The sequence below is a fragment of the Bos taurus genome, chromosome 8 (genome assembly GCF_002263795.3).
Source record: "Bos taurus isolate L1 Dominette 01449 registration number 42190680 breed Hereford chromosome 8, ARS-UCD2.0, whole genome shotgun sequence".
NCBI classification, from domain to species: Eukaryota; Metazoa; Chordata; class Mammalia; order Artiodactyla; family Bovidae; genus Bos; species Bos taurus.
In genome coordinates this window covers 39,459,707-39,475,367 of record NC_037335.1, presented here as the reverse complement: position 1 = coordinate 39,475,367, position 15,661 = coordinate 39,459,707, and the positions used below count along the sequence as shown (strand labels likewise).

Sequence of the window (15,661 nt, the reverse complement as noted above, 5' to 3'; positions counted from 1 at the left end):
GCTTCCCTCCATACTTTCACCTCTCAGCCTCTGGTATTTTATGTTAAGACTAACATTTATGTTCTGTTCAGTAACCATAGTTAACACAACAATATTTATATTATACTGAGGATTGTTTATTATAGAGCCTGCTGCTGCTGCTGCTAAGTCGCTTCAGTCGTGTCCGACTCTGTGCGACCCCATAGATGGTAGCCCGCCAGGCTTCCCCGTCCCTGGGATTCTCCAGGCAAGAATACTGGAGTGGGTTGCCATTTCCTTCTCCAATGCATGAAAGTGAAAAGTAAAAAGTGAAAGTGAAGTTGCTCAGTCGTGTCCGACTGTTAGCAACCCCATGGACTGCAGCCCACCAGGCTCCTCCATCCATGGGATTTTCCAGGCAAGAGTACTGGAGTGGGGTGCCATTGCCTTCTCCAATTATAGAGCCTAGGAGTATGCTATAATTTCATCTCCTTTCTTATAACGTTTTCTCCCACTAGAATTGCCTTTTTTTCTTTTCACTGTTTTCCTTTATCATGTCCACTCTGGGTGTTTTGTTTGTTTTGAACTAATCATAACAAGTGGTCTAACACTTTTTTTCTGAAATCTTCCTTCTAGAGCTCCTCTGCTCCTATCTGCTCTTAGTGTGCCTCAGGCCTGACATTCAGCTTTCATCATAACTTAACTTTATTACTTTCCAGGATTAGATCTATTTTCTGAACCTGATATCATCCTCTTTTTGGATTTACTCTTCTGGTGTGGTTTATTACATCTTAAGAAAATACCTTTTTCAATGCTGCTTTTGAGGTAAACTTTGAATTTTTGAATGTTTGGGAACGCCTGTATTCTTCTGGGTAATAGTTCTAAGTTGAAAACCATGCTTGAGATTAGAGAACTCAAAATAATGAAGTCAAATGAAAAGAAAAAGCCATCCTTAACCCTTCAGACGGAGAAGGCAGTGGCACCCCACCCTAGTACTCTTGCCTGGAAAATCCCATGGACGGAGGAGCCTGGAAGGCTGCAGTCCATGGGGTCGCTGAGGGTCAGACACGACTGAGCGACTTCACTTTCACTTTTCACTTTCATGCATTGGAGGAGGAAATGGCAACCCATTCCAGTGTTCTTGCCTGGAGAATCCCGGGGATGGGGGAGCCTGGTGGGCTGCCATCTATGGGGTCGCACAGAGTCAGACATGACTGAAATGACTTAGCAGCAGCAGCAGCAGCAGCAACCCTTCAGATTCTTTACTTCTTAATTACTAAATTCAGCAGATTTTTTTCCTTCTGTTTCTTATTTAACCTCTTCATGATGTTTGATAATTCTTCTCATAGATAATTCTTCTCTTCTGTTTTTTTTTTCTAAAGGGAACCATATTTTTATTAAAATAAACACATAGAAAAATGCACTAATCAATTTTTATACAGTTAATTCTAGTTTTCTTCTATTTCTGGCCATTTATTTTCAAGATCTTTGCTACATTCTTCTTTATGCCCTCCATCCATGACGTTTCTGGATAATGTTAAATGTTGTGACCTCAAGGATTTGATCTATCATCTTCTCTTCCTACCTCATACCTTATATCTGGACGTCATATATGTCTATGGCTATAGCTACCTTTATGTATACTGACTGTGAAATCTGTCCCAAAAGCACATTATGTTTCCCTTAGCCTGCATAAATCCAGCTGCCTTTAGGATATCTCAGTCTGTATATATCATAGGTAACTCAGTTCATTTTATGCTAAATTGAATTAATCATTCCTCTCAAACTATCCTTGTGTTCCATATATTCTATTCTGTGAATTATAATACTGGATACCCAGTCTCTCAAACCCCAAATTAAGAAATCATTCTTAACTACTCATATGCCAAGCCAGTTACTACAGATATTCCTTTTAATTGTCTTATAGGTGCTCCTGACTGTAAATATCTAAAATTCATTTCTTCTTTCGTACTCTTTTTATCTATTTTGGCGCTTTGTATATACCTAGTCACTCAGTCAGCTCAGATTGAGGATGGATTCCTCCGTTTCCCTCATGTACATTTGGTGGTTGAGCTAGGTTTATGCATAGCCCTGTCATTTCACTGTATATATTCTGTTAAATGTTTTGAAACAGTATATGCATTGTTTCATATCTGAGAACTTTTTAGAACAATAACTACTGAGAATTAGATCCAAATTCTTATTCACTGATCATTTCTGTTGAAAACATGATGTTCCTATTACCATTTCTGACATTTCTGACAAGTTCAGGCTGCACTGTCTCTGCCCTTGTGCAGTTTATGTTATGTAATTGTCTTGGCTGTCCCCACACTTGGATGTTTGGTTATTGTTTAGGGGGGTATTGGATTAGACATAATTGATCAAATGTGAAGCGAAAAGTATGTTTGGATAGCCAAATATATGATAGAAATGGACAAACTAGTAGAAATATGAAGAGATAAAGACAACAGAAGTTTACTTGTTTTGATGCTAAACAGGTATCTGGGGTAATTGTTTTAACATTTCTATTTTTCCTAAAAATACATATATTTAAAAAATGTTTTATGGTGCATAATTCAAATACCATATGATTCACTCCTAGCCATACAGTTTCATTTTAAATTAAAGAGGCAAAATGACAATCTGTATGAGCATGAATAGTGAGAAGTTGTATTTGGATATTATTCACAGCACCTTTAATAATTTTTGTACTTTTCTCAAACTATTCTCAATGAGCTTTTTAGGTTTAGTAGTTGAGGGCGAGGGATTATGGAGAAAATAGCTGTTTGTCTTCTGGAATGGTGTTATGGACGAAGTACACAAGGGAACAGAAGGAAAGGATTTTCTGTGTTACAGATTTTCTGATCATAACCTTTTGCTTACGAGTTTCTGTGATTTTGAGCTAAGAAACTACATGAGATCCAACAGGCTTTCTGTGCTGTGCCTCTGCAATTTCTTTTGCTTCTGTTAAAGCAAAAGAAATTCTTTTGCTTCTTTTGAAACTGCTAAAATCAGACCTCAGATTTGAAGCTGGTGAGAGAATGCCTTTTTGAACATATTTCTTTTAAAAAATAAGCGTATTTTTCTGTGAAATCCTTTTGACTTAATCCTTTATAATCTTGAAGATAACATATCTTCTTGGTTTGAATGCAAATAGCATTTATCGTAAATGTGAGATAGGAGAGCCCTGGAAGGGCAGAAATTCAAAGAAAAAATTAACTTATTTACTAAAATGTTTTAGGTTGTACAAGAGTTGAAATCTGGAGAAGTTGGACATCAGTTTCGATTTGACTTGGCTGCAGATAACTGGAATATACAAATAATCTCTTTTGTGACCCCATGGACTGTAGCCTGCCAGGCTTCTCTGTCCATGGAATTTCCCAGGCAATAATACTAGAGTGGGTTGCCATTTCCTACTCTAGGGGATCTTCCTGAAACAGGGCTTGAACCTGCATTTCCTGCATTGGCAGGAGGATTCTTTACCACTGAACCACCAGGGAAGCCTTGCAAATAATATTGGGTTTATTGTTTCTCTCTGTTGGACTTAGTGACTCCCTGGTTGTCAAGAAACTAGTTATCTGCTATCTTTCTTTTCTTCCAACCTTTGCATTGATTTCCATCCTCACGGTTACCTTGTGGTTGCAAGAGAGTCATTGTATAGCTTCAGCTACTGTGTCTTCATTCCAGGTAGCCTGAAGGGGAAAGTAGCAAGGAAAAAAGCGTGCACTTTATAGCTAAATTACCAAGGAGTGGACTTGTTGGATCATGGTGTGAATGTATGTATAACTTTGTGAGGAAGTGCTGAACATTTTTGCAAAGTGTTTGTTCAATTTAACATTCCCACCAGCAATGAGAGTTCCAATTTCTCTACAAATTTTTAAACATTTGGTATTAAATTTTCCTTTTTAATGGGTGTGTGAAAGTATCTTATGGTTTTAATTTGTATTTCCCTAATTATTAGTGATATTCAGTAGTTATTCATAAGTGCTTTTGGACGATTTTGTATCTCTTTTGTTGTTGTTCAGTCACAAAGTCATGTCCGACTCCTTGAGACCCCATTCACTGCAGCATGCCAGGCTTCCCTGTCCTTCACTATCTCCTGGAGTTTGCTCAAACTCATGTCCATTGAGTCGGCAATGCCATCCAACCATCTCATTCTCTGTCATACCTTTTTCTCCTGCCCTTAGACTTTTCCAGCATCAAGGTCTTTTCCAATGATTTGACTCTTCACATCACATGGCCAAAGTACTGGAGCTTCAGCATCAGTTCTTCCAAAGCATATTCAGGGTTAATTTCCTTTAGGATTGACTGGTTTGATCTCCTGGCAGTCCAAGGGACTCTCAAGAATCTTCTCCAGCAGCATAGCATCAATCGATAGCAAGAATTCTTTGACAGTCAGCCTTCTTTATAGTCCAACTCTCCCTTGCATACATGATGACTGGAAAAACCGTAGCTTTGACGCTACAGACCTTTGTTGGCAAAGTGATGTTTCTGCTTTTTAATACACTGTCTAGGTTTGTCATGGAGAAGGCAATGGCACCCCACTCTAGTACTCTTGCCTGGAAAATCCCATGGATGGAGGAGCCTGGTAAGGCTCCAGCCCATGGGGTCACTAAGAGTCGGGCATGACTCAGTGACTTCACTTTCACTTTACACTTCTATGCGTTGGAGAAGGAAATGGCAACCCACTCCAGTATTCTTGCCTGGAGAATCCCAGGGACGGGGGAGCCTGGTGGGCTGCCGTCTATGGGGTCGCACAGAGTCGGACACGACTGAAGTGACTTAGCAGCAGCAGGTTTGTCATAGCTTTTCTTCCAAGGAGCAAGTGTCTTAATTTCATGACTGCAGTCACTGTCTGCAGTGATTTTTTTTTAAGTGTGTTTAAATGTTGTTCCCTTCTTATTTTATTATTGAAAGATAAGTTTCTGTTGTCATGAAGATGGTCCCCATTTCTCTGAAGTGTTTGTTCCAGAAAAAGTTTATTCCTTATGCATATTGGTCAATTATCCATCTCAAATTAGTAGTTATGTATGGTATAAAGTCGAGGTCAAAGTTCTTTTCTTTTTTTTTTTTCACCTCCCATATGAATAACCAATTGACTGAGAAACATTTTTTGAAAAAATAATCATTTCTTCTCCACTGAAGTGTAATGAGGCATTTTTTCTGATTAGGTGACCATATGTGAGGATTTTTTTTTTTTTTTTGGTATTCTGTTTCATTTGCCTATTTATTTGTAGTTATTGCAATACCAACCTGACTTAATTACTCTGACTTTATAATAAATCTTGGTGTCTGGTAGTATAAATTCTCCATTTTGCTCTTCAAGATTATCTTGGCTATTGTAAGTCCTTTTTGTTTTTCATATAGATTTTAGCTTGTAAATTTCCATAGAGTAAGCTGCTAAAATTTTAATTGGGATTGTGTTGAATCTATAGATCAATTTGGAGAAGAATCAATATCTGGACAACATTGACTTTCCTATCATTGTCTATCACCATGTTCTGTTCTTGACTTTTATTTTTTGTATTTTTCATAAAATATAATTGATTAACAATATTAGTTCCAGATGTACAGCATAGTGAGTCAGTACTTTTACAGATTGTACTTTGGAAAGTTGTTACAAGATAACGGTTATAGTTCCCTGTGCTGTACAGTATATCCACGTTATCTTATAGAGGCTAGAGTGTATGTCTTAAGAACTAAAGAGCCTCTTGATGAGGGGGAAGAGGAGAGCGAAAAAGCTGGATTAAAACTCAGCATTCAAAAAATTAAGGTCATGGCGTCTAGGCCCATCACTTCATGGCAAATAGAAGAAGAAAAACTAGAAACAGTGCTGCTATAAATGTAGGGGTGCTTGAAGCTTTTCAAATTAGTGTTGTTGGTTTTTCTGAATATGTATCCAGGAGTGGAATTGCTGGATCATATGGTTATTCTATTTTTAGTTTTTTGAGGAAACTCCACACTTTTTTCCATAGAGACTTCACCAATGCATATGCCCACCACCATTGTAGTAGAGTTCTTTTTTCCTCCATCTTCTCCAGCATTTATTATTAGTAGACTTTTTGATGATGGTGATTCTGACAGGTGTGAGGTGATACTTCATTGTTTTGATATGTATTTCTCTAATAATTAGTGATGTTGAGTATCTTTTCATGTTTCTATTGGCAATCTGTATGTCTTCTTTAGAAAAATATCCAAATTTTCTGGCCTTTTTTTTTTTTCTTCTAACAATGTTTTCATTTCAGAGTTCCTACAGATATTTCAATAAATTTGTCCCTATATATTTGACTTTTTGATTCCTGTTATATCGGGGCTTCCCTGGTGGCTCAGAGGTTAAAGCGTCTGCCTGCAATGCGGGAGACCTGGGTTCGATTTCTGCATCGGGAAGATCCCCTGGAGAAGGAAACGGCAGCCCACTTCAGTTTTCTTCCCTGGAGAATCCCATGGACAGAGGAGCCTGGTGGGCTACAGTCCACGGGGTCGCAAAGAATCGGACACAACTGAGCGACTTCACTATCAGTTTAAAATGTTCATTTTTTAATTGGTTCTGGCATATGGGAATTGCAATAGATTTTTGTATATTGGCTTTGTATCTTGTGATCTTATAAGCTCACTTTAGTAAGTTTTAGATTCTTGTAAGTTTTCTATGTAGTTTTACCTTTTCCATTATACCTTTTATTTCTTTTTTTTTTGCCATATTGCACTGTCCAGGACCACACTACAATATTGATTTGAAGACATGATTTTAGACATGCATATTAAGTTTTTGAATTCAGGAAAAAAAAGTTTGGTATTTTGCCATTAAGTTATTAATTTTAGGTCTTTTGTAGTTACTCTTAATCACACGTTTGCTTTTAAACCTAGTTTGCTGAGTTTTTAATCACAAACTATTGTAGAATTTTAATTCAGTTTTGGCATTTAGTGAAATGATCATATGTTACTTTTCTCATTTATTCTAATAGTAAATTTTATTGATTGAATTTTGATTATTCAGTTAGCCTTGCATTTCTGGTATAACTCAGTCAAGATTTTTATTTTGGCTGAACCACATGGGTTGTGATCTTAGTTCCCTGACCAGGGATCAAACCTGGGCCGCAGCACTGACAGCAAATCCTAAGTCCTAACCACTGGACCACCAGGGAATTCCCAAACTCAGTCAAGATTTATTATTCTTTTAAAAATTACTGGATTCAGTTTGCCAGGTTTTTTTTTTTTTCCTTCAGTATGCATCTTATATCCTTATGAGAGTTACTATTGTGGAAAGATTATAAATTGCTGAAGTTTCATGTGATGGTTAACAGTAATAATGCATTTTCAGTTAAGGTATGTACAGTGGATTTTTTTTTATGATATAATGCTATTGTACACCTAATAGAGTACAGTCTAGTGTAAATATAACTTTTATATGTACTGGGAAACTAAAAAACTGGTGTGACTTATTTTATTGCACTGATCTGGAACAAAACCTTCAGTATCTCTGAGAAATGCTTGTCCATGATACTTATTCAATACTGGATTTGACAGAGTCAATGCTATCAGTGAAGACTTCTTTATATATGAAGGATAACTTACCAGTGTCACTTTCATTTGTAACTGGTTTCTCTTACAGGCAAATGTTCTGAAAACGACTCTGCATGGGAATGGCTTGCCTTACAATGACAGAAATGGAAGGAACATCCACATCCCCTGTACATCAGAATGGTGATATTTCTGGAAATGCTAACTCTGTGAAGCAAATAGATCCAGTCCTACAGGTCTATCTTTATCATTCCCTTGGGAACGCTGAGGGGGATTATCTGCAGTTTCTAACTGGAGAGTATGTTGCTGAAGAGATCTGTATTGCTGCTTCTAAAGCTTGTGGTAAGTATTAAAAAACAGTGTTTTTCTTCTTATTAACATATGCTTGGTTTATTATACTCTAACACAATGTACCTGTGTAATATATTTTTTATGCTTCTATGACTGACAACTGTTTTCATATGCATATAAAATGAGAAAATTACTAAAGTAGAATACAAGGTAAATTCTGTGTTGAGGTAGTGGTATAGAATGAATGTGTTTCGCCCAAATTTGTGTTGTGACCTACTCCTCCAGTGTGATGACTTTGGAAGTGGGATTTTCCAGAGATGAATCAGTCATGAGAGTGGACCCCTCATTAGTGGGACTAGTACCTTTATTAACGAGATCGCTGAGAGTTCCTTTGCCCCTCCTGCCATGTGTGGACATAGCAAGAAGATGAATAAGAAAATAAATCATCTATGAACCAGGAATAGGGTCCTCATTAGATACCGCATCTGCTTGATTTCATACTTCCCAACCTCCAGAAATGTGAGAAATATGTTTCTTTTTTTTATAAGCCACTTCATGTATGATAATTTTCTTATAGCATCCTGAATGAGCTAAAACAGCAACTGGTACTGAGAAGTGGAAGGGCGGTAACAAGTTTCTAAAAATGTAAAAGTGGCTTTGGGACTGGGTAATGGGTAATGGAAGAGTTTTGAGGTGCATGCTAGAAAAAGTCTACATTGTTGGGAACAGATCTTTAAAGGAGATTTTGGTGAGGACTTGGAAAGAAAGAAACAGAGTTGTAAGAAAACAATTTTCTTAGAGGACACCTGTGCAATCCTGTGGAGAATATTGGTAGAATTGTGTTCCATTAAAGACCATTCTGATAAGATCTAAGATGGAAATAAGGACCATGTTATTAGAAACTGAAAGAAAAGTGATCCTTGTTATAAAGTGTCAAAGAACTTGCTTGAGTTGTGTTCATGTTTCAGTGCTTTGTAGAATGTAGAACTTAAGAGCAATAAAATTGGGTGTTTACTTCAAGTCTTTTCTAAGCGAAGGGTTGAAGGTGTGGCTTGAGTCCTCATAACTGCTTATAGTTGTAAAAAATTAATGCTGTTGCTGAGCTCCTTGGCTGCCCTGGATATGGTTCTGGCAGCCCCTAGTGGCAGTTATCCCTCAGCGGGGTGCAGGCAGCAGACTTTGGTGGAATAAGTATCTCTGCTAGCGGAGAATGCAAAGGCCCTGGAGGCATGTCTGACTCCACCTATATTTCAAAGAAGGGAAGCATGGGGCAGGGCTGCCAGGAGTCTTTGGTGCCCAGCAAAGCTGGAGGGGCAGGAATGTTGCCCTGGTGTGCTCTGCAGGTGGGATCTCTGCTTCAGTGGGTCTGGAAGGCAGAGTATCAAGTTAGAGGGTTATTCATCAGCCTTAAGGTCTGATGGAATTTGCCTTACTAGGTTTTAGATTTATTTGAGACTTGTCACTCATTTTTTCTTTTCTCTTGTAATGGAAATATTTGTCCTATGCCTGTTGGAATGGGAACATCTGTCCTATGCCTTTTCTACCATTATATTTTAGAAACACATAATTTGTTTGATTTCATAGGTTTACAGCTGGAGAACCTCAGGATGAATTGTACCTTGTTGTTCAGTCGCTAAGTCATGTCTGACTCTGCAACCCAATGGACTGCAAAACGCCAGGCTTCCCTACTCTTCATCATCTTCCGGAGCATGCTCAAACTCATGTCCTTTGAGTCGGTGATGCCATCCAACCTCTGTCGTTCCCTTCTCCTCCTGCCATCAATCTTTCCCAGCATCAGGGTCTTTTCTAATGAGTTGGCTCTTCTCATCAGATGGCCAAAATATTGGAGCTTCAGCATCAGTCCTTCCAATGAATATTCAGGATTGATTTCCTTTGGGATTGACTGGTTTGATCTCTTTGATGTCCAAGGGACTCTCATGAGTCTTCCCCAGAACCACAATTGGAAAACATCAGTTCTTTGGCACTCAGCCTTCTTTATAGTCCAACTCTCACATCTGTACACGACTGCCGGAAGAACCATAGCTTTTACTATACAGAGCTTTGTTGGCAAAGGGACGTCTCTGCTTTTTCATATGATGTCTAGGTTTGTCATAGCTTATGACACCAAAGATGCTTTCGTGGAGATGCTTATTCCACCAGAGTTTGAGTCTCTTTTTTCCAAAGAGCGAGCATCTTTTAATTTCATGGCTGGGGTCACCATTTGTAGTGATTTTTGAGCCCAAGAAAATAAAATCTATCACTGCTTTCACTTTTTCCCTTCTATTTGCCATGAGGCGATGGAACTGGATGCCATGATCTTTGTTTTTTGAATGTTGAGTTCTAAGCCAGCTTTTTTCACTCTCCTCTTTCTCTCTTATCAAGAGGCTCTTCAGCTCCTCATCCCTCTGCCATTAGAGTAGTGTTATCTGCATACTGAGGTTGTTAATATTACTTCCTGGCAGTCTTGATTCCAGCTTGTGATTCATCCAGTCTGGCATATCACATGATGTATTCAGCATAAAAGGTAAAGAAGCAGGTGACAGTGTACAGTCCTGTTGTACTCTTTTTCTGATTTTGAAGTAGTCTGTTGTTTCATGTCTCGTTATAACTCTTGCTTCTTGACCTGCATACAGATTTCTTGGGAGGCAAGTAAGGTGGTCTGGTATGCCGATCTCTTTAAGAATTGTCCACAGTTTGTTGTGATCCACAATCAAAGGTGTTAGCGTAGTCAGTGAAGCTGAAGTAGATACTTTTCTGGAACTTCTTGCTTTCTCCATGATCCAACATATACTGGCAATTTGATCTTGGCTAATCTGCCTTTTCTAAACCCAGCTTGTGCATCTGGATGTTCTCAGTTCACATACTGCTGAAGCCTTGCTTGAGTCTCATCCACATCTGATTTAGATGATATTTAGATGAGACTTTGAACTCAGACTTTGAGTTGATGCTGGAATGAGTTAAGGCTTCTGGGGCTATTGTGATGGAATGAATATATTTTGAATGTGAAAGGATATTATTTTTGGAGGGCCAGGAATAGAATGCTATAGGTTGAGGGAGAAGGACACAAACATTCAAATTCATAAGTTGAAACATATTCTCCCAATGTGATTGTATTTGACAGTGTTACCAGGTCATAAGGTTAAATATCACCTTACCCAACTTGCTTTTCTACCCTTATGTGGCTTAGTTATAGATAGCTAAGTTATCTGTGTCTCTTCGAATTACGGATATTTGTGTCTGTTTTTTCAAGATGTAGTCAGTTATGTTATGGTGTGAAATATGTGTTCCTAAAAGACACTGTGTTCTGCAGAATTGTGCAGTAAAAAGCACAGGGCTTATAGGAAAAATAAGGTTAGGGGTATGACAGTCTAAACTTGGTGATATTAAAAAAAAAAACTTAGTAAAAACAGCACATGCTAAGTGGTAAGAAAATATATAAATAGTGCGATATATTTGGCACTTTACCTTAAAAAAGTTATGAAGCTTGTTGGTGGAAGTGGATGTTGAAAAGGTTGCATCCTGTGAGTTAGTGTGAAGTTGTAGAAGGAAGGTTATCTGAAATCACATGAGAAGTTGTAACACCACATGTTGATGGCTGTGACTTATAACACATGTGGTAAACTGAGATAGCTGGTAGGTGTTTGTTCCATGTATAGCCTCAGTTTGGATTCCAGGCTGAAGGAATAACCCCTAAATGAGACATGGTGTTCTACTGGTAAAAGGCAAAAAAAACATGAGGGCTGGAAATGAAATACCTCCTACTGCCTCTTTTTGGAACTAACACACTACCACTCTTGCTCAGATTCCATTGGTCAAACTGAGTCATATGGCCAAGCCAGTGTTGGGTCAGATGAGGTGGTCCTCTCAGGGAGTGGGAGGAAAAGATGGAGTATTTATGAGCAATAATGTAGTCTGCTACACTTTTCCCTCTTGGCCACAAATAATTTTCTTTTTTCAGTATTTAAAATAAATTTTTCCTTCCTCAGTGAGGATACCCAAAGCCATCATTGAATCAGGTTTAAAATCTAGGTTCTCCCTATATTCTCTCAGTCATGTCTAGATGGTCTTCTTGATTCAGAAATCTGTGAAATGAGAAGACAGTTATTCTGATATCATATCTATAGCCTTGACAAGTTTTACGTTAAAGATATGAGATAATTAGCTCTAGTGTAGAAACAGCAAGGTTTAGACAAAAGAGGCTGTAGAGTTATCTTTTGGAATCCTCCCACCTCTCTGAGTCCTTTACCAGTTAGACTTTCTTGACTACCTACTCACATATCTATTATCTTCAAATTCCTTTCCATTTCCATCCCCAATTGCCCTTTATTGAATGACCTTTTGTTAGGTATAGCTTTGATGATAAAATAATTTATATTAAGTTATAAATAAGTTTTAATATTAAGATATTTGTATTTAATGAAGAATCTTGATCTGTTATAACTTCTAATTGTAAAAAAAAATGCTTAAAGGAAGTGTATTTTTTAAAGTGACTTTTATTCTTTTCTCAGTTGAAATGAGAATATGAAGTTAATGTTACAGTTGTATCCCATTTACCTCTTTCAGCTGGCTGAAATTTATTCTCATTGTTTACATAAAACACATAATTGTTTTATATGTGTTACTCAGTTCTTACAATAGCACTAGGGTGTATGTGTGTATTGATAAGCATCTGATAGCTTTTTAAAAAATTGTTTTAATTTTATATTGGAATATAGTTGATTAACAATGTTGTGTTAGTTTCAGGTGTATAGCAAAGTGATTCGGTTTGACATTTATATGTATCTGTTCTTTTTCAAATTATTTTTCCATTTAGGTTATTAAGCAGAGTCTTGAGTCTGAGTCTTGAGCAGAGTTTCCTGAAGTATACAGTAGGTCCTTGTTGGTTATCTACGTACATGTAAATCCCAAACTCCGATTCTATCCCTCTCCCCTACCCTTTCCCTTGGTAACTCTAAGTTCTCTGAGTCTGAGTCTCTTTCTGTTTTGTAAATAAGTTCATTTGCATTATTTCTTTAAATTCCACATATAAACAATATCATATGATAATTGTCTTTCTGTGTCTTACTTAGTATGATAATTTCTAGTTCTATCCATGTTGTTGCAAATGGCATCGTTTCATTCTTTTAAATGGCTGAGTAATATTCTGGTGTATATATGTATGGCATCTTTTTTATCCATTCCTGTGTTGATGGCCCTTTAGCTTGCTTCCATGTCTTGGCTATTGTAAACAGTGCTGCAGTGAACATTGAAGTGCATGTATCTTTTGAAACTATCCAGTTTTTCTCTGGATAGCTATATGCTCAGGAATGGTATTGCTGGATTACATGGTTCAGTTCAGTTCAGTTCAGTCGCTCAGTCGTGTCCGACTCTTTGCGACCCCATGAATTGCAGCACGCCGGGCCTCCCTGTCCATCACCAACTTCCGGCAGTAGCCCTACTTTAATTTTCTTAAGGACCCTCCATATGGTTCTCCATAGTGGCTGTACCAATGTACAGTCCCACCAACAGTGTAAGAGGGTTCTCTTTTCTCCACACTCTTTTCATCATTTATTGTGTGTAGATTTTTTGATGATGGCCATTCTGACTGGTGTGAGGTGATCTCTCATATTTTTGATTTGTATTTCTCTAGTAACTTGAGGAGATTGAGGGCAGGAGGAGAAGGGGACAACAGAGGATGAGATGGTTGGATGGCATCACCGACTCAATGGACATAAGTTTGGGTGAACTCCAGGAGTTGGTGATGTTCAGGGAGGCCTGGAGTGCTGCAGTTCATGGGGTCGCAAAGAGTCAGACACGACTGAGCGACTGAACTGAACTGAACTGAATAATTAGTGATGTTGAGTATTTTTTCATGTGCCTCTTGGTCTTCTTTGGAGAAATGTCTATTTAGGTTTCTGCCCATTTTTTATTGTATTTTTTTATCATTGTTGTTATGCATGAGGTATTTGTAGATTTTTGGAGACCAGTCCCTGTCCTTCAGATAGTTCGTAAGTATTTTCTTCCATTCTATGGGTTGTCTTTTCATTTTGTTTATGGTTTCCTTTGCTGTGCAAAAGCTTTTGAGTTTAATTAGGTCCCATTTGCTTATTTCCATTTTTATAACCTTAGGAGCTGTGTTGAGAAGGATATTGCTGTGTTTCATGTCAGAGAGTGTTTTGCCTATGTTTTTCTCTTAGACTTTTATAATATCTGGTCTTACATTTAGGTCTTTAGTTCATTTTATGTTTGTGTATGGTGTTAAGGAATATTCTATTTCATTTTTTTATATATAGCTGTCCAGTTTTCCCAGCACCATGTATTGAAGACACTGTCTTTTCTTCATTGTATAATCTTGCCTCCTTTGTCATAGATTAATTGATTATAGATGCATGGGTGTATTTCTGGGCTTTCTATCCTGTTCCACTGATTTATCTTTCTGTTTTTGTGCCAGTGCCATACTGTTTTGATGATTGTAGCTTTATTCAGTAATCTGAGGTCAGGGAGTCTGATTCCTTCAACTCTATTTTTCTTTCACAGATTGCTTTGACTCTTCGGGGTCTTCTGTGTCTCCATACAGATTTTAAGATTTTTTATTCTAGTTCTAAAAAAATGCCATTGATAATTTGATAGGGAATTGCATTGAGTCTGTATTTTGCCTTGGACAGTATAGTCATTTTGACATTATTAATTGTTGCAATCCAAGAACATGGTATAGCTTTCCAGTTGTGTCATTTTCAGTTGTTTTCATCAGCTTCTTAGTTTTTGGAGTACAGGTCTTTTGTCTCTTTAGATAGGTTTATTCTTAGGTATATATTATTTTTGATGTGATGATAAATGGCATTGTTTCTTGAATTTCTCTTTCTGATCTTTCATTGTTAGTGTATACAAATGGAGTATATTTCTGTGTATTAATTTTATATCCTGCAACTTTACCTAATTCTTTAATAAGCTCTAGTAATTTTGTAGTAGTGTCTTAGGGGCTTTCTATGTATAGTATCATGGCATCTACAAATAGTGACAGTCTTACTTTTTCTTTTCCAATTTGGATTCCCTTTATTTCTTTTTCTTCTCTAATTGCTGTACTGAGGACTTACAAAACTGTGTTGAATAAAAGTAGTGAGAGTGGACATCCTTGTCTTGTTCCTGATCTTAGAGGAAATGCTTTCAGCTTTTCACTGTTCAGTATGATGTTAGCTATAGGTTTGCCATATATGGACTTTATTATATTGAAGTATGTTCCCTCTGTCCCACTTCCTGGAGAGTTTTTGTTATGAATTCATGTTGAATTTTGTCAGAAGATTTTTCTGCATTTATTGAGATGATCATATAGTTTTTATTATTCAGATTGTTGATGTGATGATTCACAGTGATCTGTGGATATTGAAAAATCCTTGCATCCCTGGGATAATCCCATTTGATCATGGTGTATGATCCTTTTAATGTATTGTTAGATTTGAACTGCTAGTAGTTTGTTGAGGATTTTTGCATCTATGTACATCAGTGATATTAGCCAGTAATTTTCTTGTGATATTTGTTTTTTGTTGGTATTGGGATGATGGTGGCCTCATAGAATGAGTGTGGGAGTGTGTTTTACTCTGCAGTTTTTGAAATAGTTTCAGAAGTAAAAGTGTTAACTCTTTTCTAGGTGTTTGATAGAATACACTTGTAAAGCCATCTGGTCCTGAACATTTATTAGTTGGGAGTTTTTAAATCATGGTTTCAATTTCATTACTTGTGATTAGTCTATTCGTATTTTCTATTTTTTTCTGCCTCAGTTTCAGGAGTTGTACCTTTCTAAGAATTAGTCCATTTCTTCCAAATAATCCATTTTATTGGTATATAGTTGCTTGTAGCAGTCTTTTATGATTCTTTGTATTTCTGTGATATGTGTAGTAAATTCTCCTTTTTCATTTGC

At 37.3% G+C, this 15,661-nt stretch overlaps 1 protein-coding gene across 6 annotated transcripts in view; it reads left to right on the top strand.

The window, feature by feature from the left end:
• JAK2 (Janus kinase 2) overlaps window positions 1-15,661 on the top strand; it is a 118,314-nt gene that overhangs the window by 23,488 nt on the left and 79,165 nt on the right. For 3 of the 6 annotated variants that reach the window (XM_005209981.5, XM_003586385.6, XM_059889553.1), the window contains exon 3: window positions 7,568-7,818. The exons of 2 other annotated variants lie outside the window; for them this stretch is intronic. In XM_005209981.5, coding sequence (XP_005210038.1) covers window positions 7,593-7,818 — 226 coding nt within the window. In that variant the 5' untranslated portion in view covers window positions 7,568-7,592. Of the gene's footprint in view, window positions 1-7,567; window positions 7,819-12,315; window positions 12,636-15,661 lie in introns of those variants that run through there. One more of the 6 variants, XM_024996129.2, reaches the window with a different exon arrangement.